The following is a 27,705-nucleotide window of genomic DNA, read 5'->3' on the forward strand; positions in this document are numbered from 1 at the left end:
AATCAATCAATCAATCACATCACGAGGGAGCCTACCCCAAGGCTCGCCAATTTCCCCCATCTTGTTCATGCTCTTCATGGCACCACTCTTCAGGATGGCCCTCCCGTGCTCCCTCCGCGGCTATGCGGACGACGGCTGCCTGGTCAGCTCAGGCTCGTCTCTGGCAGCCAACTGCTCGGTGCTGTCCCACACCCTCAACATTGTCAACAACTGGTGTGTGAGGAACGGCATGATGCTCGAGCTTGCCAAGTCGGAACTCCTCCACGTGACGCGCAAGCGCCACGGCCAAAACCCGGGTCTTCTACTCCCCGATAGCGGCTCACTAGATGCCATAGACCCCAAGGATACCCTACGATGGCTCGGCGTGCGTTGGTCACGCAACCTGTCCTTCGTGCCGCACATCCGCGACGTCGCCCAGAGGACGGCACCCACCATACGCGGCATTCAGATTCTGTCTGGTTGCTGGAAGGGGGCCCCGGTGAAAGGCGCCCTCACGGCAGTCCGCTCTTGTGTGGTGAACAAGCTCGCCTACGCCGCCGCCGTCTGGTGGAACCACGGAGCCAGGACAACTAGCCAACCCCGTGGGCTGAAGCAGGCCGTGGCACTCCTGGATCGCACAGTCCGCCGAGGTCTGCGTGCGGCACTCCCGCTATATTGCACAACCCCATGCGCTATATACAACCTAGCGTCCGGTTTCCCGCCAATGAGTTTTGTCCTAGACAGCCGCCTTGGTTCGGCCGGACTTAGGGCCACTCTCGCGCAGCCAAACCACCCGCTCGGAACGACAGCCACAAACTGGGGTAGAATAGGGAGGCTCAAGATGCTGCTCCCGCACAGCCTGGCCACAAACTACCCGGCCCCCTTCACGGGCGCGCCTGCATCATCCCGCCCCCATTTATAGGGTGACAAGAAGGCTGCAGCTGCGGCGCACCTAGCCTTGGTACGCTCCTCTTCCCCCTCGGACCTCTGGATATACACAGACGGATCCAAGCTGGGAGAGGGCCGGGTCGGCGCTGGGTGGGCGATCATTCGGGACGAGACAGTCCTGGACACGGGCAACTGCCCGATTCCTTTCCACGCCGAGGTTCATGACGCCGAGGTGATGGCCATTGCCAGAGCCCTGGAAAAAGTAGACTCGTGGGTGAAACCACAGTGCCGCAAGGTCTGGGTCTGCTCCGACAACCTCGCCGCGGTGTACCGCCTCACGACATGGGGCGCGAAGCCCGGAACCTCCGAAGAGCTTCTCCGGAGGGCCCAAACGATTTGCGCCGACTGGATTGGCCAAAGCCCTGACCACCCAGGTCCTAGACCGTGGCCAGATGGTGCCCCCGCTGTGGAAGTGATTTGGGTCCCGGGACACTCCGACGTCTGGGGCAACGAGCTCGCGGACCGACAAGCCAAGATGGGCGCCGAGAGGGCCTACACGCCCGTAGGAATGTCCCTTTCCTGGGCCCGCAGCCATTTCCGCGCCCGCGTCACCACCGAGTTTCGCACCTGGTGGTCGAATGAAGGTTGTGCCAACAGACCTCACCTGAGCCGACCTCTCGAGGCTCCTAAGAAGGCCTGGAAAAACCTTCTTGACGACACTGAGCGCAAGCTCGCCCGCGCTGTCCTGACAGCACTTTCTGGTCACGGAGACTACGCAGACTACCACCGCCGTTTCAATCACTTGAACGCAGTGCTAACCTGCCCCCTCTGCGACGCTGAGACCACCCCGGAGCACATCTGGACCTGCCCCCGCAACCCTCAACGGATGGCTAAGGGCTTCTTCCAGAAGCTCATAGCCACCAAGAGTGGAGCCATCTGGCTGGCATCTAAAGCGGCCAAGAGTCCTCCGGTGCTTCTAGCACACCGCCGTGCGGTAACGGGAACGGACCCGCAGGAAGGGGACTCCCCAGTTCGCCCTCCGCCCGACCCTCCACCGTCTGGTCCGACCCTGCCCGGGGCAGCTTAGCCTCTGGGGCCCAATCTTTTTTCGCGCAACCGCGCTGCCAACCCTCTGGCGTGAATACGCCGCCAACCCCCCTTTTTTTTTTTTTCTTATTTTGCACAAATATTTTTATCACTACATCGGCGGTGAGGCCAGGACTCTGGGTCTTGTTTGGGGCCACGCGGACGAAGGACAGCCTCTGCGCTGGGCAGGTGGGAGACCTCCTGTCATTATACTTTGGATTGTGGGGTTTCTGTATGCATGGTTTTAGGTTTTGGTTTTTGCTTCTGTTATGTATTTTTCCTGGTACTAGAAATAGTCCCCTGTCGTATGTCGAGAATCCCTCGCGAGTAGACAGGTAAATAAAGACTTTCATCATCAACAACATCACATCACGATATTTACATATCTCAGAGTGTGCAGGCCCCGAAGAAGGCTTGGACAAGTCTCCTTGACGAGACCGATCGCAACCTCGCCCGCGCGGTGCTGACAGCTTTGTCAGGACACGGCGACTTTGCGGCCTATCACCGCCGTTTCGAGCACGAGGACGCCGTGCTCTCCTGTCCCCTCTGCGGAGCCGACACGAGCCCGGAGCACATCTGGGTTTGCCACCACAACCCACAGCGGGTGTCCAGCAGCTTCTTTCAGAAGTTGATCGGTACCAAGCGCGGAGCCTGCTGGCTGGCCGCCAAAGCAGCCAAAGCCCCCACGGCCCTGCTGGCTCACCGCCGCATGAGGCCGGACACGCAGGCGCAAGACGCGGCCCCTCCCGCGCCCCCTCTGCCACCTAGAGACGGCGTACCCTTGGGGTCTCCCCCTTAGCGCGTTTGCGCTGCCATCACCTCCTTTTTCCTACTTGTTTCTCTCTTTGTTTGTACTTCCCTTTGTTGTTTCCTTTGTTTTTGTTTTTATGTTTGGTCTGCATCAGCGGCGAGGCCAGGATTCTGGGCCAGGTTTGGGGCCACACAAGCAAAGGACAGCCTCTGGGCTGGGCGGGTGGACACACTTTAGTCATTACACTTTGTGCGGGGGGTTTCTGTATGCATGGTTTGGATTTTAGGTTTCTGTTTCTGTATGTAATTTCTGGTACTACTTGTAGTCCCCTGTCGTATGCCGAGAATACCTCGCGAGTAGACAGGTAAATAAAGAATCAATCAATCAATCAACGATATTTACATACAATCACAATGGCAAACAAAAGCCAAACGGACAAATCGGCCCAGCCCGCGAATGGCGTCAAGAAACGCGCCGGCAAGGCTGAGGTCAAAAAGTCATACGCCAACGCGCTCAAGCAGCAATTGGCGCATCAAACCCGGGCCGAGAGCCCCATCCTCGTGGAGGATATGGATTGGTCCGAAGACCTCGTCCTAGACTCCATCCTGGCCGACACCCCCACCTCCACGTCGGCCTTCCTCAACGACCTTGAGGAACAAGAGAAGGAGCAGGAGGAAGAGGAAGCTTCGCGCCGCCTGGCCAACAAGGCCTGCATCACCGAATTCTGCCAAGGATTCGACAGCCTTGTCACAAAAACCCGAGAATCGGCCAACTCGGACCAAATCGCCAGCTTCCTGGAGCAGATCTCTGTTCTGGTGATGGCCAACGCTAGCAAAATCCTGCGCCCGGCACGCACTACCCGCGGTCTCTCCGACAGCCGCTGGGCCGGCCCGGTCTCACAAGAACAAGACGCAGCCCCCGCTGCAACCGAGCTTGCTCCCCAACCGAAGAGCAACAAAAAGACGCCCTCCGCTGACATCCAGGCGCCCTCCCCCTCTGCCCCGACCGCCTCTGTGGTCGAGGTCCCCGACGCGGAGGAGTGGACCGAGGTCGGCCCCAAAAAGGGCAAGAAGAAGGGCAGTAAGAAGAAAGCCCAAGCCAAACAGCAGCCAGCCCCCACCGAGACCGGCAACAACAAGAAGAAGAACAACAAGAACGGCAAGGCCAAGAGCAAGCCTCCCACGATGGACGCCCGAGTCTTCGTGCGCCTTCAGGAGTCTTCAAACCTCCGCGCCATCCACCCTCTCTCCCTGGTGGAACAGATTAACAGACTCCTGCCCGACAACTGCGGAGTCAGTGAGGTCAAGCATGTCCGCTCCGGGCTGGCCCTCACCCCTGTCTCGGGCAAGGACTCGATCGTCCAGGCCTCCAGCACGCTATCCCAGCTGTTCGGAGATGCCAAGATCGAATCGGCCGCCAATTGGGTCTCAGTGATTGTCGCTGACGTGCCCAAGAAAGTCAAGTCTCTCACGTCCAGTGAAGGAAAATACTCGGACGTTGAGGTCGAACTAACCGACGACCTCTATAAGACTCATGCCAGAGAGGCTTTCGGCGCCAACCCCACCATGGTAAACTGGAGAGAGGTTTCCGAAGGGTCAAACACGGGCACCCTGAAGCTTTGCTTCCTCGAGGAGCACATTGCCGCAAGGACGAAGACGATAGTCTTCATGGGAAACCGCCACAAAATACGGTTCCCAACCCCCAAACGGCTATGAAAGTCTCTCAGGGGACTGGGTGCCAGATCAAAATTGCACACCTTAACACCCATAGATCTAGCACCGTGCACGCAGCCTGCCTTCAACTAGCTGCAACGCAGAAGATCGACATCGTCTGCATTCAGGAGCCGTGGATCTCCTCTGATCTCCTCAGACAAAAGACGCAGAGACACCCTGCATACACCACTTTCGCCCCATTGCAGAAGTGGACCGCCCGCCCCCGAGTGATGACCTACGTCCGTACGGAAATTCTCGCGCACTCGACCGACTATTTCGGCGCCCACACCGACATTCTGTGCATTCAGGTTCGACTACGGGACCGACCTCTAGACATCGTCAATGTATACAACAGTGGCACAGGCAGCCATCAAACCAACGAAGCTGCCGAACTGCTAATCAATGCCACGCTGTCCCCGACATACTTGGTAGTCGGAGATTTCAACTTACACCACCCCAGATGGGATGCCAGGGTGCTCCAGTCGACCCGTAATGCCTAAATGCTTGCAGACTGGCTCTTGGACTCGAACTCGGTCCTTCTTACGGACCCCAACATCCCCACCCATGATGCAGGAGGAGTGCTGGATCTTTCCATCATCTCCCACAACATCCCACCAACGTTCCACCCCCAGGCAATACTCGACGAAGCCCTCACATGCGGCAGCGATCACTCCGCCGTGGTGGTCACAATCAGTCGATGCGAAGTCGCACGCAGACGGCCTACGAACAAAGTTAACATGAAATCCCTAGACCAGAAAGAATTCGAACGAGAGTGCAGCTCCCTTGCCGCGCACCTCCAGGCAACTTACCCAAATCTTTCTGCCCTACCTACTGAACAACAACATCTAGAGCTTGACAACCTGGCGGCCCAACTGCAACAGGGCATCTCCGACGTCTTGACAAAATCCACAACTAAGTCCTCTGACAAAGGCCGCGGCAACCCCTGGTGGAACTCCTCGTGCAAAGAGGCCGCGATACAACACCGCAAAGTGAGAAAGCGCTGGAAAAAACGCCTGAGGAAGGCGGTCCGTAACGCCAAAAGAAAGTTCTTTAAGTCTCTCATCGCCGAGCTTAAGGATGCCAAGGACCTCTTCCGAGCAGTTAAGTGGGCGCACAAACCGCTGCCACTAACAAGCCCACCGCTCAAGGCACCCGACGGGCGCGAAATCACAGCTCCGACTGACAAAATTCAGCTCCTCCGTGACACTCACGTGCCGGAGCAGGCTGTCAGCGATGACCACCCCCTGCCCTTTGTCCGCGCGACAGACCCCCTGGACAGCTTCACAGAGAAAGAGATTAGGGACGCGATGTGGAAACCAAAAAACACCGCCCCTGGGGTCGACAACATCCCGAATGCAGCGCTCAAACTCACGTGGCCGTTCCTCAAAGACATCTACGTGAAGTTCTTTCGCGGCTGCATCCGCTGGGGCCACCATCCCGCATCATTCAAGCACTCCGCGATGGTGGTCCTCCCGAAACCCGGAGACAGGGACATGTCTAGCCCGCGCTCCTATCGACTAATTTCTCTGCTACCCACACTAGGCAAAGCACTAGAGCGTCTCATCGCCAAAAGACTCTCATATGTTGCTGTGGAAAGAAGCATCATCCCTCCGCGCTACACAAGCGCACTGCCCAAAAGATCGGTTACCGACCTCATCCTCTCCCTGTATGACGAGCTTGAGGAAGCCAAGAACCAAGGCCGATCGACATCTATATTTACCTTCGACATCAAGGGAGCCTTTGACTCCGTCACACCCAACCGCATGGTGAACCGGCTTATCTCACAAGGATGGCCCGCTTCAATATGCCGCTGGACAGCCTCCTTTTTGTCAGGTCGCACCTCCACTATCTCCTTGGATGGGTTCCACGACCAACCAACCCCCCTCGGTGGAAGCCTGCCCCAAGGCCCACCAATCTCACCCATACTCTTTCTCCTCTTCATGGCCCCGCTATACGAAAGAGTCCCCACAGCATTAGGCTATGCAGACGATGGGTGTCTCGTAGCCAAATCCTTAACACTCAGAGAGAATGCTGCTCTCCTCAAGATGGACCTCGAGGTGGCTCAGTCCTGGTGCTCCGGAAACGGGCTCTCCTTAGACTGGGCTAAATCCGGGTATATTCACATTACCCACAAGCGAAACATGGGGAACCCCGAGGTCATCCTCCCCAATGGACAATCCCTGGCTCCAGTCGGCGTCAACGAACCCCTACGCTGGCTAGGCATCCTCCTCCACAGAAAGCAGTCTCCGCGCCCCCAGGTCGCTCTGGCCGTGAGGAAAGCCCAAAAGGCTATCAGTGGAATCAGGATGCTCTCCGGAGTCTACAAAGGGGCACCAACAGAGTCCCTGATACATGCAGTGCGTGCGTGTGTCATACCAATTCTAACGTTTGCTGCGGTCGCATGGTGGCCTTTACGGACGCGCAGGCGGCAGATTGTGCATCTAGAGTCTCAACTGGGAAAGACATTACGGGCAGCCCTCCGGGCGGCCCTCCCGGTGTACTGCACGACCTCGACCGCCCTGCTCCATCACGCAGCCAAAATCCCCACGATGGAACTCATCCTAGACGACCTCCATCACCGAGAAGCCATCCGGCTAGCAAACCTTGACCCCAATCACATGCTAGTCCGGGACAAGAGAGACGCGCGAGTTTACGCACTCCGCAGGCTTCTACCAAAACCAATCCCACAGGCCAGCTACCTGTATGACAAAACAGCTATATCACCATACCCTGGATCTCTGCCCTTCGCCGACAAGGAGGAGGAGGTGCAGAGACACGCCGAACGGCGGAGCAGGTGTCCTGACGACATATGGGCGTACTCGGACGGTTCCATGCTGGCTTCTGGTTTCACCGGAGCAGGCTGGGTCGTAGGGTACCCGGAGGACACGCTCGCAGGGTCCATACCAACGGGTAAATGGAATGAAGTCGCAGATGCCGAAGCCATCGCAGCCCTTCACGCACTTGAGTGTGCTGAAGTAGAATACGCGGGTCAAAGCAAAACTCTACACCTCTGCCTGGACAACAGGAGTGTCGTCGACCGCATCCTCAACCCAACAACAAAGATCGGAACGTCCCAAAACCAGATCGATAGCGTCAAATCAAAGCTTCGCAATTGGCACATCCACAGGCCCGGCTGTACCGCCTACGTACACTGGGTCCCTGGTCACATGGGGGTACAGGGAAACGAAGCGGCTGACGAACGCGCAAAAGGAGGCGCTGCCAGGGACCACACAGAGACAGAGTTTATGTCGCTTGCCCGGGCCCAGCGGTGGCGCAAAACATGGCTCCAGGAAGGCTCTGACAAGTGGTGGAACACCCAGAAGAAGCCCTCCCACCTGACACACCAGTTAGATGCGCCCAAACTCTGGAAGCACGAGTATAAAAGCTTCGGACGACAGACGGTTGGTCGTGTGCTGAGTGCGAGATCCGCTCATGGGGACTTCGCCCAGTACCACCGCCGCTTTGCTCACGAAGACGCCGAACTACTCTGCCCAGACTGCAACGAGGAGAAGTCTGCCTTTCACGCATGGACCTGCGCCCATGTCGCTAGACCTTTCCAAGAAAGATTCATTCAGAAGCTGATCGTCTCCGAGAAGGGCTTCCGCGCTCTCGCAAAGAAGTTGATGCCCAGCGCCACGCAGGCTGAATAAATCCACACCACCTTCTCACATATTTCCTTTGTCTGCGGCGCCATCTTTCGAAGATATGGTTTTTCGTTTTTTGTTTTGCTTCTGTTCTGTCTTTTCTTTTGCTACCATGTGCTTTACTGCGTTCGTTTCTGTATACTTTCCGTTTTTTTTTTTTTTTTTTTTTTTTTTTTTCTTTTGTTACTTGTTTCCTTGTACCACACATGCAGAATTCCACCCACTAGATATCCTACGCTCGCGCGGGGGTTGAAAAGCCCCGATTTCTAGGGTTTTCTCATGACTAGCAGATCTGCTAGGATCTGTGTCCGCCTCACGGCGGGCCGTGTAATGCTTTTTGTTGTGATATCAAGTCCCAGCCACAAAGCCAGCCACGGCTCAGCCACATCACGTGACTACATACCCCGCCTGCTCCTCCTAGCATACATGAACCCGTGCCCTGCTACATAGAACTCTCCCTTGAATATACTGAATTTCCATGCAAAATCTCAACAGGTTATGAGCCCTCGCTTTCACGAATTAAGGCACCCTCCCGTTATCACGATACAGCATCCGCTTGGTGCATACGCGAAAGCATAATTTTTTACCTCGTTTCTCCCTCTCAATCCCCTAAATTTTTTTCAAAATGGTCGATAAGAAGATCGTCAGAGGACTCACCATCGATACCAAAACTGTCGAACTGTCTCGCAATTGGTTGACAAACAAGGAGGTGATTGTTCCGCTCCAGGATGTCGAGACATCTATTACGCATAACAATCTCCCAGCGGTTGGCCAAGTTCCCTTTGTGAAATGGCTGAAGACTCTTCAGGAAATCATCATCATTTCCAACACCGCTGCCCTCTTTGTCGGCGACGACCTAGTCGACGTGACCTCTCACTCCCTGATTGCCAGAAACTGCTGGATGAAAGTTCTCAAGAAGTCCAGCCACAGAGTTACCTTCCGGGATGACATTTCTCTCAAGAAGATGCTCGAGAAGATCTCGGAATCAGCGGCAAAAATCGACAGAGCCACGGCCGCTGTAAAAATTAGAGAACTCGCGTCGTTGCAGATGAGGAACATTCACGAGCTTCCCAAGGTCATCACATTGATAAAGGATCGCGTTGCTATATGCGAGACTTATCTGACGGAACTGGGACTAATGCTGGCTCTGACCCTTCAACCGATACTCTCGCCGATCGATGGCCAACTGGCCGAAAGAGTTGACGAATGTACAACGGTTGATGAACTCCTCGATGTTCTGGACAATCGTGCACACTCACTAGTGGAGTCGACTGAGCCTAGCCTCAGCTGTGCTGGATGTGGGAAAGATGGCCACTCCGTGGAAGAGTGCAGGAGACGCTCCCGGAAGGGGAAAAGAAAGACCAAGGCGAAAGCCGAGGCAAAAGCCGAAGGAACCGTTAGTTCTCTTCGCACAGCGGAGGCCTTCCTCGTAGATAGTGGTGCAGATCACTCCATCCTCCCTGTCAAAGAACATTTTTCCTCGTATGTTCCAATCGCAAGTTACGTTAATGTAGTTGGTGACAAGCATGTGCAAGCCCTAGGCAGAGGTAGCGTCGAATTTCTCGATGATCAAGGAGTCACTGTCAAAATTGAAAACGTGCTCCACATACCTCAACAGGAAGCCATCATATCGGCTGGAGAACTTCTCTCTATGGGATACATGTTTGAAACGCTGGCCGACAAGGTCACACGCCTGAGCAACAACCAAGGCTCAACACTAACACTAAACATACGCAACAAGAGAATCTGGTACGACATACCAACTCCCAAGGTTTCATCCTTGAAGGCCGACCGAGACTGGCACCGCGCTTTTGCGCACATCAACACCCACTACGTGCAGCGCACTCTCGCTCAACACGGCTTGAAGCTTAAAGTCGACCACTCCAAATGTCAGTCGTGCATCAAGGCCAAGATCACACACAGCCCGAAAGCTACAACAGGGCTTCGGCGCGCCACAGAAGCGTTGGAATACCTTCATCTCGACCTGGTCGGTGGTAAAAACGCACTGCCCAAAGCCACATCATCAACAGACTTTCCTCTTGCAGACCAGTTCCTCTTGGTAGTCGACGAGTTCTCTCTATACAGATGGGCATTTCCTGTTCACAGTAAGAAGGATATAGCCATACTGATAGATAACTTTATCGAGCAGCTCAAAACTCAATTTGGACGACATCCCAAAGTCCTTCACTCCGATGATGCGTCTGAGTTCAAAAGCAGCAAATGTCTTGAGTTGGCAGAACGTCGAGGCATGCTGTGGCAACGCAGTGCTGCCTACGCTCACGAACAGAACGGCATCGTTGAAAGAAGCGTGCGAACGGTCTGTGAGGCACTGAGCGCTACCCACGAGTGTGCGAATCTTCCAAGCAAACTGTGGCCTGAAACGCTTCAAGGTGTCCTATATGTCCTCAACAGGACGGCAAACTCGGTGGTACCAACCTCACCATACCAGGTCGTCTACGGCAAACTACCGGATATTGGAAATCTCTATCCTATCGGTTGCCGCGCCGTTTGGCCGATGGAAGGCAAAAAGAACGGCAAGGTCCCGGTCAAAGGAGTCTCAGGTGTCTTACTAGGCTATCATTCCTCAAACTCGTGTTACGTTCTGGAAGATGGACCTGACAAGCGTGTCATTACGCGGCGTGATGTGTCCTGCAACGACAAAGTTTTCCCCTACAAGTCGTCCATTATGGCTTTAAAAGGCCAGCCTGAAATTTCTGTCTCGAAAGCCCTTACGGGCCCCGAAGAGGATAAGTGGCGCGACGCCATGCGCAAGGAAATAAACACCATTGAGTCCTACGGCTCCTGGGAGATTATTCCTGCCCACGCCGCCCCACGTCGACCCATGAACGGAAAATGGGTCCTTCGGAAGAAAGACGACGGAACGCACAAGGCCAGATGGTGCGCATGTGGCTATGATGAACAAATCAACTCGGATATAAGCGCTGATGTGCTTCATGGAGTTTCTCTCCGAATGGTGTTGGCTCTCATAGCATCTCGTGACTTGGTCTGTCACCATATTGACGTCAAATCCGCTTTTCTCAATGCAGAGCTTGAAAAACCGGAATACATTCGACCCCCCGACCACATGGGTTTCCCATCAGACTGTGTGCTTAAACTCAAGAAGGCCATATACGGTCTTCGGTCCGCTCCTAAGCGCTGGCAGCAGACGCTACAACAGCATCTGGGAAGCATTGGTTTCACCCCGCTGAAGAACGATGGAAACATCTTCTTCAATGGTCAAGTATGGATAGCTGTATATGTCGATGACATGCTAGTTCTTTCCAAGGAAACCAGTGACGTTCAAGATGTCATCGTACGTCTCGCCGCAATTGTGGATCTTCGTGACCTCGGCCCAGTTTCCACATTCCTGGGCATAAACATCCGTCACTCATCATCAGCCATCAACATTGACCAAAAATCGAAAATTGACAAACTAGTTGAGCGGATGAATCTATCACAGTGCCGAGGGTCGTCTATACCAATAAGCAACGACAACCTCATTGATCAGGAGAGTGAGCCTCTCTCCCAGAACGATCATGACACTTATAGAAGCATAGTTGGCTCGCTACTACACATTTCCCTTTACACGCGCCCTGATATTGCTTACACGGTGATGCGACTTGCCGCAAGAACGCACAACCCGACAGACGGCTGTCAGCAGGCTCTGAAACATTGTCTGAGATACCTGCACCGGACAGCTGCCCACAGTCTTGCGTTTCCCAAAACGCCAGGCAAAGATATCTTAGCATCTACCGACAGCAGCTGGGGCAACAATACCTCGTCACGAGCGGTGTCTGGGAATATGTTCCTCATAAACGGGGCACCGGTCATGTGGAGAGCGCGCAAGCAAACACTGACTGCACAAAGCACGTGTGAAGCTGAGTACGTCTCAGCGGCTGGACTGGCAACCACAGCTATCTGGCTCAAGCCACTGTTTGAAGAGCTGTTTGGGATTGAGGAATCGGCACCCATAAGGGTTCAGATGGACAACCAAAGTGCACTCGCTGTTGCCAATGGGTCCAAAGTGTCTACCCGGAACCGACACTTCCTCATCAAGCAGACATCACTCAGGGAAGCCATTGAGGCTAAGGTTATAAATGTCATATACACCCCCACAGATCAAATGATTGCTGACGGGCTCACAAAAGCCCTGCCCAAAGCAGCGTTTGACACATTTCTGTGTCGATTAGGCATGGAAAAGGGGGAGTGTTGTGATATCAAGTCCCAGCCACAAAGCCAGCCACGGCTCAGCCACATCACGTGACTACATACCCCGCCTGCTCCTCCTAGCATACATGAACCCGTGCCCTGCTACATAGAACTCTCCCTTGAATATACTGAATTTCCATGCAAAATCTCAACACTTTTCATGTAGCTTAGTCACGTAAAATAAAGTCAAGTCAAGTCAAGTTGATATTTTTGGCAGAATGTTCTGCCCCACAATAATTTCACAGCCTGGAAACGTGGGCGCTATATCTTCCGCTCGATTTGAACTTCTTCATTTTTGGATCGTAATTTACGTGCATCAAACTTCATTTCCCTTCTGTCGTATGCCGAGAATACCTCGCGAGTAGACAGATAAATAAAGAATCAATCAATCAATCAATCAAACTTCATTTCCTCGCCTTCGTCTATTTCCACAAACCAAATCCAATGAGCGACGACGAGATTGAAATTGAAACGCCTGACTTGGCGCCGGATGACCCAATGCGGGCATTCCTGCCCAAGTCGTTTGGGAAACAGTCCAAACAGACAAACATCGCGGCGCAAATCGACCGCAGCAAGAGAACAGTGGAAACTGAGCCCAAGAAAGCAGAACCAAAGAGTCTTGTTGGGTATGGCGACTCTGACTCCAACGACGACTCTGATGACGATGGGTACGGGCCGCAACCACAAGCGCAATCACGAAAACTGGCAGACTCCAGTGACTCCGATGACGATGACGATGATTCCGACGATGACGAAGATCAATTCCCAATATCACACCACATGGTGCTCAAAACGCACGAACGCGCAGTTACTAGCGTGTCTCTAGATCCAGCCGGAGGTCGCATGATAACGGCATCAATGGACTGTACAATTCGGCTTCACGACTTCGCCTCGATGACCCCAACAACTATTCGCGCCTTCCGGACAGTTGATCCATGGGAGTCCAAGAGCCGCAACAGCACCGCCGACTCGCACCCCATTTACCACGTCGAGTTCAACCCGCTGTCAGGTGGGGTATTTCTTGTCACATCGGCCCACCCGCAGGCCAAGATACTCTCTCGCGACGGCGACATAGTCACAGAATTCGTCAAGGGCGACATGTATTTGCGCGACATGAACAACACCACCGGCCACGTCTCGGAAATCACAACGGGTACCTGGCACCCCACGGACCGGAACTTGTTTGCGACAGCCGGAACCGATAGCACCGTAAGAATCTGGGATGTAAACCACCGGCGCAAGCAAAAGGACATCATTGTGTGGAAATCCAAGACGGCCGGCCAGGCAGGGCGCATAAAAATGACGGCCGTGGCTTGGGCTGCACCGCCATCTGGAGGAAACAGCGTGCTAGTAACTGCTGCGCTAGACGGATCACTGGCAGTTTACAATGGTAACGGGCCGTTCTGGCGCCCAAGTGCTGAGATTCGCGACGCGCACAAGGCGGACACGTGGACGAGTGGAATTGACGTTTCGTTAGATGGTCGCATGGTGATAACACGTGGTGGTGATAATACTGTGAAGTTGTGGGATCTTCGGAAATTCACCAAGCCGTTGGTTGAGAGAGCCCATGAATCGGCAACTGCGGCCCATCCCATGGCCAATATCATATATGCGCCTGACTCATCAGTCATCATCACAGGTGATCCAAGCGGAAGCTTACACTTCCTCAATCCTGCGAACCTGAAGCCAGAGCTCGTCACACCTGTGACTCCCGGGTCTCCCCTAATAACGGTCGACTGGCACACCAAGCTGAATCAAATCGTAACTACATCAGCCAACGCCGAAGTCAATGTATTGTACAACCCGGAGAAGTCTACCCGCGGTGCCATGGAAGTCATGTCTCGCGCTCCCAAAAAGCGGCACATTGACGACGATTCGTCACGCACCACTGACCAAGCCGCTGGACTGTCTGGCGACGCGATTGTCAACCCGAACGGTATCTTGTCCGGTACACGCATGCCGACTGGTGGAGGCAAGGGCAAAGGCAAGGATCCGCGCCGCCCGCAGGTGCAGGTCAAGACGCCGTTTATGAAGAGCCAGCCGGACGAGAAGCATATCTCGGAGAACATTCCACTGGCCAAGATGCTACACGAGGATCCACGCGAAGCTCTGCTCAAGTATGCAGAGGTTGCGAAGAAGGACCCTATGTTTACCAAAGCCTGGAACGAGACACAGCCTGAGACACAGTACGCTGAAGTCAGCGACCAGGAGGAGGGAGAAGGGGAGCCACAGCGCAAGAGACTGAAGAATTGATTCAAACTATGGTAAGAAGAAACCAGACAACCGGGCTAGCTCAAGAAACTAAGCACTGATTGATATACCGGGGAATAATTTTTTGAAATTTTATATCCAACGTTAAGAGCTAACAAAAGATGTGTGCGTGTGATGAGGCATGTTGCTTTTTAGGGAAGACCTAGAACGGTTGTTAGAGCCCATCCACTTCTATTCAAGCTGGCAGATGGAAGCACCGGCTCCATATAACTACTAATTAATTATGAATTTGGACTCTTGGGAGACCAAAGTGACTTTTTATGACTGTTCCTTGGAGAATCCCCAATCTTGGGTTTAGAGAATCAGGTTCTGATGGTATGCACTCTTATCGATAAGACTGCCCGCCAGTGACGTCACGTGGCAGCTTTAACTCGAATCAAAGAAGTGGACAAATTTCCTCAGTAAAAAAAGAACCCAACTTCCTGAATGTGCTTGGCACTTTGCCATCACCACAAGCATCCGATAGCATTGCGCCGTTGAAAGCCACCGGGACTCTATAATACGATTTTCATTCGTATCCAGCATTTCTACCACCATGTCGAGGCCCCCTGAGGTTATCCGTATCAAGCGGAAGAGAGATGACGAGACGCCTCTCACGTTCTTAGGTAAGACAAAGGGATACACCCCTTCAACCACACCTCAATAGCGACAGGCGGGCTCACCATTCGACTATTCCAAATATGCAGAACTCGACGCCGACGGCAACAAACGGGCCCGCAGTGCCAGCAACTGGGTGTACAAGCGACGTGTACCAAAGGCTCTCTCTGGAGCATCAACAGCCACCTCCAACGACCGCACCGCCAGCGCGGCCGATGCACGACCGCGCATCCAAGCTTCGGCGCCTGGCGACGAGTTGCGGTGGGAGAAGCAGCTCCAGTCCAGCGGCCCGCCGACCACGGCGACCGGGCCCCACGCACCCGTGCGTCCCGCCGACACCGCCGCGCTGCAGCGTACATTCCACATATCCAAAGTGGACACGGAGCGACTCAAGTCGTATGCGTCACAGTCGTCTGTGTCAAGCCTGAGCACGAAGCGGCGGCGAAACACGGTCGTCTTTGTCGAGCGCAACATGAAGAAGATGCGTGCTGTCGGCGGCGGCGGCGGTACGGCGCCGCTTGACTCGCTGCCCCTGGCCCTGCGTACCGGCAGGCCGGATGCGTATGCGGAAGCTGACGGCGCCGGCGCCGGTGTTGATGTGCCTGTGCCGGCTACTCCGTCAACGCAGCAGCGCCGGCCCTTGGCTATCCCGCACGGCCGCCTGCCGCCGGCAGAGAGACCGGTTGTCCCGGTGCATGACATGAAGAAGATGGCGACGGTAATGGATGCCTGGGCGCGCGAGGTTGTGGCGCCGGTTGGGTCGGAGACTAAAAGCTCCGCTGCGGCTCCAAGGCACAAAGGCCCTATGTCTCGCTTTAAGCCCAAGCCCAAGCCCAAGTCTCCTCCTGCTACTGCTGCTACTATCACTTCGACGACGGGTGCCACTGTACTGGATGATGATGATAGTGACTATGTTGAGGAGGAGTACCACATCATGGATCCACGCGCTGTCCCGACAGATGTCCCACGGCACATGATTGGGCGACTGGTGATTGACCAGGACGAGCAGGAGTATTTCTATGAAGAGCGCAACACACAAATGCTTGGATACGAGTCTGACGAGTCTGACGAAAATGGTAAGCAAAAGAGAAAAGACAAAAAAGAAACGCGGCTAGCCAACAGTAAAATGGCCCAAGATCCCCGCCACTGAGAATGTTCAACGGCCTAGAAAACATCGTTCAGCCCAAGATAAGATACACACGCTAACCGTCTTCCCTTTCAGCCGAAAACCATTATGGCAACGACTATCCCGACCAAGAACTCGAGTCTGACTCAGACTCGGGCAACGGCAATGACCGGATCTGGGGCATTGAAACAGGCTTTGACGACGACGTGGAAAAGATCAATGATAACGATGATATGGTTATGTCTGACCTTGGAGATGAAGATTGGATGGATGTGCATGCCAGTGGAATTGGTGGCGATGAAGAAGAAGACAGTCAACAAGACTTAGACGCACGGTTACTAGAGCGCATTCGTCGCTTTAACGCTGGTGTCAACAGACATGGTGGATATTAAATTCATGATCTAGAATGGTTGACGTAGCCCGAGTGTTGGGTGTTTTCAGAATGGCATCAAGGCAAGCATGTTTTATCAAAGAAGGCTATATTTTTTTGGCCGAGGAAGCATAAATAAAGAGAGATTTTCGGTGATATTCTTTTGCGTATCGCTCTCTCCCAATATCGAACTTCTGCGTAAAAGCAAAAAAAAAAAGAAAACAAGAACTGGAGACAAAAATAAGCAAGGCATTTGCTTGTAGGTGGTGGTGGCACCTTCATGGGAATCATACAAAGCAATGGAACAGGGCGCCTGAGAAGTGACTGTCCTAAGCAAGAACAAAGGAAAAAGAAAAAAAAAAAAAAAAGAACGAACCACTCTAAGAAATGAAAAATAGATACTCCGGCCACCAAGGCTGATCTACCCAAATGAAAGAAAACAAAAAAAAAGGAAATAAAAAAGAGGAAGAAGATATGCTGAAGTAGCATGGATTTACCGGATGCCAATAGAACGGTGGACTTACTCCCGCAGCCCAGGACTGGAAAGAGGGCTCGGAAGAGACTCCAGAGCTTGCTGGCGAAGTCTAGCCTGCAGCCGTTGGTTCTTTTGACGCATGCCGCGCTCCCAGATGCGTTGCTTATCTGCTTCATCAACCCAGGGGTAGTCGAGCGCAGCATCGGGATAGCGATCCAAAAGACCAATCTTGTCACCCTGGGAGCGGATGGGGAAACACGAAGTCTCAAACCGCTCTGTGGTGGTGTTGTAGATGAGGTTTCCATCTTTGTCAGTGCAAGGAAAAACCTTGTTCTCGCGATACATGACACCCTGAAGGCCGGCGGTACCGCGATTTTGATCCGAGGGAAACAGCTTGTTATAGCGATCGAGGGTTTCGGTCCAGCTCAGCTTCTTATCAATGAAAGTATAGAGACAGAAGTGGATCTGCTCCGGGGTGTACTCTTTGTTGTAGCGAGGCTTTGAGCTTCGTGGCTCGCGGCGCTGTTCAGGAACACAAGGGCCTGCGTAGTTGGGGTGCGAGAAGTTGGGCGGAGGGTGAGCAATTTGCTGGTGAATTGAGGGTTGGTGATGCTGGTGGTAGATATGATGCTGCGACTGGTGCTGAGCGTTAGACGTGGCGAATGAGCCTGAGGTAGGCTCTGATCTGCGAGGGTGGCAGGACGCCATTGAATGGGCATCTGAGAGGTGAGGAGGGTACGAATGGCGGGGGACGGTGGCGTGGGGGTGTCCAAACGGTGAGGAGGCGCCTTCACGCTGAGTGTAGGCATGATGAGAAGCAGTTTCTTGCTGGTAAACCCTCTCATGTCTAGGAGTGTGAGTAGACGTCGACATGGTCCGGTCGACGTTCTCAAGCAGGCTTCTGCATGGCGGCAGAGAGATGGCTGTTGCGGATAAAAGGTTAGCCAATGATTTGAAATATTGCTCGTTGATATTTGCAAGCACTTACATCCGAGATGTGACGCCCCCGTTCTAGCGTTGTGGGAGCTACGGGCCTCGGAAGCAGCAGAATGTGACGATGACGGGTGGTCCACAGTTGACAGGTTGTAGCGAGGTGACACAGACGGAGACTGCGACGCATCGCTTGAAAAAGCAGACGCGGTTGAGTTGGCCCGGGACGCGGCGCTATCTCGCCCGGTCAGGAAGTCCACGCTGTTACGCGGGTCATTCCTCCGGACTGAGAGGCTATGAGACTGATGAGAAGCCGGCTGGACAGAATGGTGTTGGCGGTGGTGAGCGCCCTGGGAATGGCTAGCAGGGTGGTAGGATGGGTGGTCCCCATAGTCGGCACGAGTAGAATGCATGGTGTATAGATAGAGGAGAGTTAGAGTGGAAGAGTGGAGAGTGGAGGGTGGAGATGCGGCTAGCGGATGGGAGGCGGATGGGGCCAATATATAACGACAACTCGAGAGAATGAAGTTGGAGCTCAAGGGCTGAAGCAGGCGGTGTTGCTGTCTTTGTCCTGTTGGAACTGTTCAAGGCTTAGACTGATGTAGAGAAAATAAGTCGGTAGCTTGAAGGGATATAAAACAGCAGAATTCAAGACAGTGTGAAGACGACAAAGTAGGGGCGGCACGAGCAAAGAATTGAAGCAAAAAGAAAAAGAAAAAGAAAGAGAAGAACGGGAAAGCGGGTGCAGGCAGAAGCACACTATTCGGGCAGGGAGAAAAAGGAGAAGTCAAGCACGAAGCCCAAGATACTCAAGGCACGTTTTATGAGCCGAAATATCGCGAGGGAAGAATGCGAAGCGTAGAGGGCGAAGGAAGCAGCAGATTGACAGGCGATGAAGACCAGCAAAGGCAAAAAGAAGGCAGGCCAAGCAGATGCAGCACAAGCGGTTGTTTTGGCGGGCGAGGAGAGAAGAGAAGAAGAGACAAGACCTGCTAATGCGAGAGCACAAAAAAACAAAAGAGGGCTGGTGGGCGGAAAGAAAACAGCATCACCATCAAAGTGGGTGGTGCTCTGGCTTTATATGTGGAGGAGAGCAAACGGAAACAACAAAACGAGAAAAAGTCGAAACCAACGTGGTGAGCTTAGCCCCAAGGCAAAAAAGGGTAAGAGCGTTCTTGGACTGCTCTTGCTTGTTCTGGTCAGCTGTCGAAGCTAAAGCTGGAAACAAGTAAATTTGGATGAAGCAAGCACCACGAAGGAATCCGGAACGGCGAGGAAGGAGCCAGACTGCCAGTCAGTGAGTGACAGCCATAAAATGGATTAAATGGCGGCTTGTCTGTCTGTCTGTCTGTGGGATGATGGGACCGACTGGCGAGTGAATGGAAGCAGGAAAAGGCATAAATGCACACACAAAAAGGAGTACATACATCTCTGTCGACAACCATAGATAAAAAGAAGGGGAAAAGCAGCAAAAAAAACCCATCTGCCCCCCGTCACTTCCTTGTCGTCTGCTTCCTGGGAGGGCGTTTGCCTTGTTCTAAAGCAAGTAACACGATGTGGGGGTGGGGAATACAGACAAACACAACAGCACAGAGACAGCAGGCACAAAGAGAAGACCTCGAGGTCACAGGGGTTAGGTAGCGCTACGAGGGCAATTGCAAGGGTGGGGTGTGACATTGTGCCCACAGGCCAGGCCTGATGGAGGGGTGGATATAGCATTTTATGGCTGGGCTGCTTTTTTTTTTTGCTTTTGTGACTACACTGTAGGCCTTTGGACCTTTTTTCCCTTTTTTTCCAATGGTTCTGTTTGAGATGTTGAAATGACCGCATGTATACATGACGAGTATTTACAGCTCAAGAATAACTTGGGTTCAAGACTGAGACCTATACACAGCGAATGGCACAGCTCTCTTAGCGACCCACAGGATGACAGAGGCGCAAGTACAGGTGCAAGTAGACAAGACGATGTGTGCGTATGGGTCCAGGTACTTGTACATTGTCACAACTACCTACTCAGTGCCACAATGGTGTTGTGGCTACCACTAACTACACTATAACTCACTACATGTTTGCCTGACTGTTTGCATCGCAGCCGTGTTCTTGTTTTTTTTTTTTTTTTTCAGGGCAAACAATGGTTTGATGATCGCTAGGAGCTCCGCTCCAAGGCCCTTTCTTTTCTTGCTGACACATATCAACCAAGAAAGTCTTTCAACAGCCAGAGTGACATGACAGACAGCCGGCGAGGCAAGAGGGGGAAGAAAACGGCAAGAGAAGACCAAAAAGAAGGGACAAGGATGTACAGTTGCCTTTTTCCATCAGAACACGCTAAAGAGAAAAAGACCTCGATAAATTAAACTCAAAAAAAAAAATTGGAAGTACATATACAAGTACACGCCTGATTTCTCTCTCTTCCTCATTGCCCATATGCACCAGCTAACACAACGGCTGTCTCTATCTCCTGGTGCTTGTACTAAATCAAGCCTTGTCCCCCCAATCTTGATTCCCTCCATCCAGGCCTTCCGATCTCCGGCCCTCCAATCCTGCTGATTCCTTTATCGTTGAATCCTGATTTTCCTGTTCCCACTGCTATTGATCCCTCTAATCGTCTCACGGCTCACACCAATAACCTCGTCTGCTTACTCTGGCTGCCTTGATATATGTACTGCACATATGTACATACATACATTTAGAAGCCCAGCACATCAATTCCAGCTCCGTAAACCTTGCGTGATGACCTAAAGTCCAGCTTGACCAAGAGTGACCTCTTGTAGCCAACACCATGCTTCTAAAACAAGTCACCCAGCCAACACAGGTCAAAATGTCTAGATTGAATGCCCAAGACAAACGTGAACGAGGTCGACGGCAAGAACAAGAGCGAGCCCAAGACCATGATGTTAGTGTCCTTTTAGATAGGCCAGTGCCTTCCTCTGTACGTGGTTTGTAGTTGATCCCCGGCCTTCCGGATGCCTTCTTCTCCGAGCCCCGAGTGCATCTAGCGATAGACGTCGACATGCCGCACGTCTTCTTTTCTTCTCTATCTCGCTCAGTCCCTGTGTGTGTTCCTCTCTCCGCCTTCACCTTGCCCACTTCCAACCAGCCAGCCAACCGGTCTCTTCACTTGCCTTCATCCGTGCTCTAGACGGATATCTGACAACTTGTCGTTAGCCTTACTCGCAACCGTTGGCTCCCTGGGACTTCTTTTTTGCCTTCGACTCAATTCCCCGTGGTTTGCGTGCTTTCTTCAGCCATTGCCGTGCCTCTACCCGCTCGGCTTCTCTGCTTCTTTGCCTCATAATCCATCTTAGTCTCGACGCTCGCTGGCTATGCTCTTTCTCGCCGCACGCTTACCTACCGGGAAATTAATCTTCATCCTCTTTTTTTATTGTCTCTTTTTTTCTCTTTTTTTTTCTTTTTGTCACGCACTTATTCAACGGCTACTGATCGTACGTCAAAAGGTCAGCCTTTAGCTTTTGTCTCGCCTTCTCGAGAGCAAGACATATCAACAACGCCAAAGTCTCAAACAGACTCTGTGATGTAGCACACAAGTAGCGAACCTGGATTGCTGTAGAGCCTGTCTCAACCGCTAATAAATCGACGTCTGTCTGTTTCCCTTGCCAAGATACCAGGCAAGGACAAGCCCGCATTTACAACAATACAAACAAGCAGGGAGTCCCTTATTCCTCTCGCTCCTTAGTATGGGGTATCACGGCACATACACGCCTGCAATTCCACATAGCACCTATATCTCTGGTTTGTCTGCCTTTTGCTCTAAATCCACGCCAACCATCACGACTACACAAGTACATAATGCCAAGATGTTTGCGATAGCTGGTGTGTCCTTTTGCATCCGAAGCTGTCTATCATGCATGCATTAGTAGTTGTAGAGAGACGGGCCAGTTGTCACCACAACCCTAATGACACATTAGCGGCTCAACTTGCCCCCAATGCAGCTCACGAGCCAGGAGGCTCTTGAACCGTGGTAATTCTGCTTCATGTTCCCCTTTTTCTGCGTCCCGGAGGCAAAGAATGCAGGAAAATTGATCATTTTTATTCAACCTATTTTTTTTTACTTTCTTTGTGGATCACCTCTTGTTCTGGTTTCGCCTCCTCTGCTTCCATCTCCAGTGTTCCGCCTAACTTCGTCTGCATGGAAACCTGTGTCCAAGTATACAGGTTCTGCTCAACGTCTGAGCGTAGATCAAGATCTTGTCCACCGCTGTCTTTTATCGCCTCAGGCTAATTTTGGAGTCCATTTCGAGAATTAGGTATGGACTGGGGGTGTAACTGGCCCCCCGTCTGAATAAGCAGAAAGCAGACTATCTTTTGGTTGACTAGTTACTCTGCGTGTAGTATCAGAGCCACAATGAAAGGACTCGACTATACAGCTGAGCACACTGTGAGCGAGTGACGTAAGAGCGCCATTCCGTCGTGACGCCCTTCTTGCATACATATGGTTGCTTTTGCAACCCACGCAAACAACCCAAAGCACGGAAGCTTAAAACAAGCATAACAGCTAGTTACATGAAGAGAATGGAAAGCAGTGAGCAAGCCAGAGTAAATTAACCAAAAAAAAGTGTAATATGGGGGGCGAGAAGGGAAAAAAAAGTAAACGTAAGGAGAAATAAATGAAGAGCACACCGAGGAAAATAAGAGCCTTGTGGATTGACCATCTGTCTGTGCTGCTATACGCAGAGCTATATCACATCACGGCTTTGATACTGAGGGACTGGACTTCCTGTTTGTCTGACAAGCGACAAGCATCAAAGACAGGGCAAGTGAAAGAGAGCCGGTTTCTAAATTTAACTAGAAGTTGATATCCGCCCCCTTTTAGGTGCATTCGTGGTTGATTTGGCAGTCCCCAAACTTGGACGTGTACAGGTGTTCTTGTCTTTGTATAACTACAGTGTACGTAACAGATGAATGTGGGAGTCGAAGACGAAGAAACAGATTGGTTAGTCAGCCAATGCAGACAGGCACGGAAACATAGAGTTTTGACCATAATACACAATGCGGTTATACAGATGCGGTTGCAAGCTTGTCGTGAAAATATGGAATTGAACCCTAACTGGGATAGCCCTATAACCTTATCGATAGTCAACTCCCGCAATCTGATTCTTCTCTAAGTGATTAGTTGCTTCTATCTGTATAGTTACTTGTTGAGGTAGGAAGACCTCAATGTCAGCCAAGACTTGAATGGAGTAACTTTTTTATTCCTGTACTTCCTCCTCTTGTTGCTGCTCCTCTGTGCTTCTTTTTTTGCTTCCTGTTCTCGCAGCTGGTATTTGTTGTGACTAATGAAAAGCCCGCTCAGGCAAAGAACAAAGAACAAGCAGTGCTGCACTTAAGGGGGCGCTGCATCTATCGATATGGGAGGAGGCAAGCCGCGGAGTATTCTGCGGACGTGTTGGGTTTCATGTACACAAGATCTGGAAAATGCTTGTAGACTAGACAAGTATCCGGACTCGTGTCAAGACTTGAAGTGTGTAGGACTTGAACATTTGTAGCCCTGTCCGCCACACCAAGCATCACATCATCACGTCGACTAGCGTCCGTCCGTCTTCTTTGACGGGCTGGGCTGTCTTGGAAAAGTAAAACACCAAGACTTGGACCTGTGTGGCGTTTTCTCCCCCAAACCCGCTCTTTTCTTTGGTGGTGCATCTTTAATACCTCGCTTGCCTGCTCAGCCTATCCCGTCACCGTTGGTCAGGCCAGACCAAGGCACTTTCTTCGCATCTCGACCCGCCAGTACGGTAGCAAAGGCGATCGAGACCTAGGAAGGCGACGCCATGGCTCTCCTTTTCTTTCCTGGTGCACTCTGCTTCGCGATTTCGGCATTATGGCTGGATGGCTAGCTAGCGAGACGATACGTGCTTGCTGCGCTCCAACTCTAAGTGCACAAAGAGTCGTACTGGTGTGCATAGTATTCCGCGGAGAATTATTTTCAGCCATGTGTGAAGCAAGCCGGAAAAAAAATCACGTTGGTTGCAGGCATAAACAAAGTGCTCAGTGTGGCCGTTTAGATGGATGTATATACAACACATGCAGGCCTTGAGGAGGGACGGGGGAGGGGCATTGAATGTGTGTGTGTGTGTTTTTTTCTTTTCTTTTTTTTTCTTTCGCTTTTAATCTCCTCACACAAGTTTGAGCCTCTTTTCCGAGGCATGAATTCCACTACACCAACAAGGTGTGCACACACTAAGTAACTACTACACACACACATACCTTGTCGTACCTGCAATTTCCAAGCCGCCGTGTTCCTCTTCCTTTTCGAGCAGCTTCTGTTTGGCTTTCCATCCGGCTTCTGTAGCCTTCTTTCCTTCGTCCTGTAACACAAACCGTAGAATGTAGACAAATGTATGTGTGTACATACATGGACGTAGCCAAGTATTCATAACTCGTGGCTTAATTTACACCCCACGGCAAAAAAACAGGTCGACTGTCCCAAGCGGACGCAAGGCTGAGGGCGCCCTGAAATCCACTGTCCTTTTGCGTGTGTGCTACAACGGCCACGAGAACTAAGGGTGGTACTTGTACAAGACTGCAGCAACGACACAACGACAGGTGCTACCACCATCTGTACACATACATGTGTATGGGCTGCCATGGCTCGATGGAAGCAAAAAGAAGCCAGGTGGAAACGTAAGGGAACATCGTTTGACAACCTGGAGTGCAACGCCCAGGTTTGCTGTGATCTGGCGGTGACAGAACTGACTTGAGCCGCCCGACCAGACTGCAGAGCGGGGATTCCCATATGCATGTATCTACAATTAACCACATGTGTCTATATATACAGATGTACAACTATACCTGTCTAGTTACTTCATACATACAGACATGGTCTGATAAACGACAGCAAACCAAAGAATGCTTGGCTCCCGGCTTGACGCCACTCGGGCTCATCGCGGCATCTCCTCCAGACTTGACATGTATTAATTAATTAGTGATTGCCCCTTGACACTGCATTGTTTGTGTTGGCGTTAAAAAATCCACACCTGTCGACATTTGACTCGACGTGGCGAGCTGTTTATCAGCCCCAAGCAAGTCCGCAGAATCATCACATCGTATTCTGTTTGCTCTCTCGGCAGCGACAAAGAAAAGTCGATAAGATTATCGCTCTGCAGGGGGGGGGGGGCGGGCTGCTGCTGCTGCATGGCGTTTGTTTGCAGGTGGCTCTCAGATTGGCAAACGAAAGGGCTAAAAAAGACGCAAGGCAAGGCAAGGAGAGAGAGAAGAAAAAGAAAAGAAAAAGAAATCCTGCGCTTGGACCACTCCAAGTCTAGCTTCTAGCGGTATTCTCTAGCTTCTTCGATTTTCTCTGCACCCTGAGCCTTTTTGCGCTTTTCACACTAGAAAGTCTTCGATGGCACTCAAAGTCACCCAATCACAGGTCCAATCACAGCCACTGTTTTAGCAGTAGCGAGTACTCAGGTATGTAGCTTACAGCTGCGACTGTTCAGTCATGCATGCACGATGCAGCAAGCCCCCGACCTCGACCGGTCTGACGTTTCTGGCCGCTGTTTGTGTGAATTTACTTGACTAGTTAAAAGTAACTAGCCCACAATGATTTCAGTTCCCTGTTCCCTTTACTCCGCAATCACATAGTCACAGCGGCCTTTCCGAGCGGACATAAACAATCAAAGAAAGCAGAATCAGCCGTGTGAGTGCCAAGAAGAAAAAGAGGCCAGCTTGTGGGTTGGTTTGTGAACAATTTTAGCAGCGCGTAGTTGATTACAGGTGTAGACACAAAAAGGCATTGCAGATGAGAGAGGAGTTCTATAGGGCACACTATCAAAAAGAAAAAAGAATTTAACGCTGAAGGGCGAGTGAATAGATCAGCGCGTTGTGACCAACTATGGTTACTCTCTGGCATTTAGCGACCATGCCATTGCTACAGATAGTCTGCCATTCTTCTTCGAGCTACATCTAGCCGCCGATTTGGAATCATTTCTCGACACCTCGAGTCCAGTTATCTTGGCGTCATGGAGTCCTTGTTTTGCAGCCATGTATATGTGAGCCAAAGGGCGGATAAATGTGCGCCTGAATAGTCTAACGTGCGTTGCAAGAAAGTTTCTCTGTCAGCCTCTCTCCCCTATCTCCCTTTTCCTTTTTTTTCTTTCCTTCTTTAGTTCTCAGCCTTCATCTTTCTTTTTTTGTCTGTTCATCTGTTTTGTCCCTCGAAAGTTCGTCGTGGGTCTCAGGCCCTGTGGCGAGCTGTGTTAGCCCCACTTCCTTCCCGTTGTGTCGGGACTTGTCTGGCCAATCAGAGGTGGCCGTTCTTGCTAGGAAGCAGAAAAGAAGAGATCTAAATCTTAACAGCCAACGGCAAGGGTTTTTGTCTCTAAGAGCCTTCAAACGTGCGGAAAAAGAGAGAAGAAAAAAAAGAGCCAGGGAGACATTGGAGCATGTGAACAAGTGCATCAACAATGCATCGTAGAACACGTCTTTGCGCATTTTCACCTTTTCGACGCTGCATATTCGGCAGCTCTACACCATGTAGTCTGTACGTTTCTTCCCCTTTCTTTCTTTCTCGAAATAAGCCCCGCCCGAAGTCGCCTCCGAGTCTCCATATCGCAAAAGTAACCGGACGCCTCAACCCCCTGTTTGCCTCTACCACATTCGGAGCACTTGCATTCCGGCCCTTGCTAGCCCTCTGTTCCCCGTTGTCCGTGGCCCATTCCCCGTGATCCTTCTTCTGCCTCTTATCAACAACCACAAGTAATTCCATCCTGCTTCTTCTTGCACCTTGCTCCACTCTTGGCATGGCCTTTCTTTCCTTGTCCCTCCCCTGGCTATTGACATACAAGCAGATGTACACCTATGCGTTGTGCGCCGTGCAGGCCAGTGGCTGAAAGTGCTGTTCTCAACTTCATGCACGCGTGTATGTTCTTACTGGGTCAAGTGTATGTATTCAAGGCGCAGTATCGAGATAACAAGTACGCAACGACAGCAACATTGTCTGAATGGGCATGTAAAGAAGATGGCATTCTTAAAAATTACACCACATGCATGAATCTGACCGCTCTGACAAGTAGTACTCAACCTGGTCTTTGGAACTCTTTTTCCCTATTTCATCTAGAATGTTTTGGCGTTCATCTGAAGAAATTGCTTCGTGAAGCAAGCAAGTTGCGTGGTACGATGCGATGCACACCATGTCACTCCATCACCCCAACATAGATGGACGGCTGGCTTGCATGGAGCGAAGGACGCAGATTCTGTCTGACAGTAACGCGTGGCGCATTGCGCCGAGTAGCAGAAAAAACAGGGCTGGGATATCACAGCTAATGGACGCCAAACCGACACTTCTACATGCAGGTATGATGTATGTACATAGTTATGTGTCCATTCAGAAACACAACTTCAGCATCCCGTGTGTGTAGGCCAGTATACTGAAACTCACAGCGCATTGTGTGTATCTGAGTACACATGTATCTTGCAATGAGATGACGTGCTGCAGCCAGATACTGTCATCACAGGGTATACACTTCAAGGACAGCTCAGAAAGAAGGCAAGGGAATACGGGGGGCATGGCCCAACTCCGCCGACTCCACTTGTTCTGCGCTGTGCTGCTGCACTGTCCGCAAACATATGCACACAATGCGCTATATCACTCTGTCGCTGTCGCTCTCACTACTCACTTTTCTCCGCTGCCGCCGCTCGCTGCGTCTCG

At 51.9% G+C, this 27,705-nt stretch overlaps 6 protein-coding genes across 6 annotated transcripts; 5 read left to right on the forward strand and 1 right to left on the reverse strand.

Moving 5' to 3' along the window:
- Window positions 1–94: 94 nt before the first annotated feature.
- Window positions 95–1,954, forward strand: BROUX77_004670 (uncharacterized protein; the record flags this gene model as incomplete). Its single annotated transcript, XM_073749458.1, has 2 exons — window positions 95–619; window positions 902–1,954. The coding sequence occupies 2 exons, from the start codon at window positions 95–97 to the stop codon at window positions 1,952–1,954; spliced, it is 1,578 nt and encodes a 525-aa protein (XP_073605127.1).
- A 1,163-nt stretch (window positions 1,955–3,117) lies between these two features.
- BROUX77_004671 (uncharacterized protein) lies at window positions 3,118–8,066 on the forward strand (the record flags this gene model as incomplete). Its single annotated transcript, XM_073749459.1, has 3 exons — window positions 3,118–4,394; window positions 4,475–4,905; window positions 4,990–8,066. The coding sequence occupies 3 exons, from the start codon at window positions 3,118–3,120 to the stop codon at window positions 8,064–8,066; spliced, it is 4,785 nt and encodes a 1,594-aa protein (XP_073605128.1).
- A 619-nt stretch (window positions 8,067–8,685) lies between these two features.
- On the forward strand, window positions 8,686–12,324 carry BROUX77_004672 (uncharacterized protein; the record flags this gene model as incomplete). The annotated part of the gene is made up of 1 exon (XM_073749460.1): window positions 8,686–12,324. One exon carries the CDS (start codon window positions 8,686–8,688, stop codon window positions 12,322–12,324), a length of 3,639 nt encoding a protein of 1,212 aa, XP_073605129.1.
- A 389-nt stretch (window positions 12,325–12,713) lies between these two features.
- Window positions 12,714–14,522, forward strand: BROUX77_004673 (uncharacterized protein; the record flags this gene model as incomplete). Its single annotated transcript, XM_073749461.1, has 1 exon — window positions 12,714–14,522. One exon carries the CDS (start codon window positions 12,714–12,716, stop codon window positions 14,520–14,522), a length of 1,809 nt encoding a protein of 602 aa, XP_073605130.1.
- Window positions 14,523–15,075: 553 nt separating this feature from the next.
- BROUX77_004674 (uncharacterized protein) lies at window positions 15,076–16,655 on the forward strand (the record flags this gene model as incomplete). Its single annotated transcript, XM_073749462.1, has 3 exons — window positions 15,076–15,145; window positions 15,227–16,213; window positions 16,360–16,655. The coding sequence occupies 3 exons, from the start codon at window positions 15,076–15,078 to the stop codon at window positions 16,653–16,655; spliced, it is 1,353 nt and encodes a 450-aa protein (XP_073605131.1).
- Window positions 16,656–17,153: 498 nt separating this feature from the next.
- Window positions 17,154–18,451, reverse strand: BROUX77_004675 (uncharacterized protein; the record flags this gene model as incomplete). Its single annotated transcript, XM_073749463.1, has 2 exons — window positions 17,154–18,031; window positions 18,097–18,451. 2 exons carry the CDS (start codon window positions 18,449–18,451, stop codon window positions 17,154–17,156), a joined length of 1,233 nt encoding a protein of 410 aa, XP_073605132.1.
- Between the last annotated feature and the right edge of the window lie 9,254 nt (window positions 18,452–27,705).

The sequence above is a fragment of the Berkeleyomyces rouxiae genome (assembly GCF_048999995.1).
Source record: "Berkeleyomyces rouxiae strain 22BRR77 chromosome Unknown BrBRR77_ptg000004l, whole genome shotgun sequence".
Taxonomy (NCBI): Eukaryota; Fungi; Ascomycota; class Sordariomycetes; order Microascales; family Ceratocystidaceae; genus Berkeleyomyces; species Berkeleyomyces rouxiae.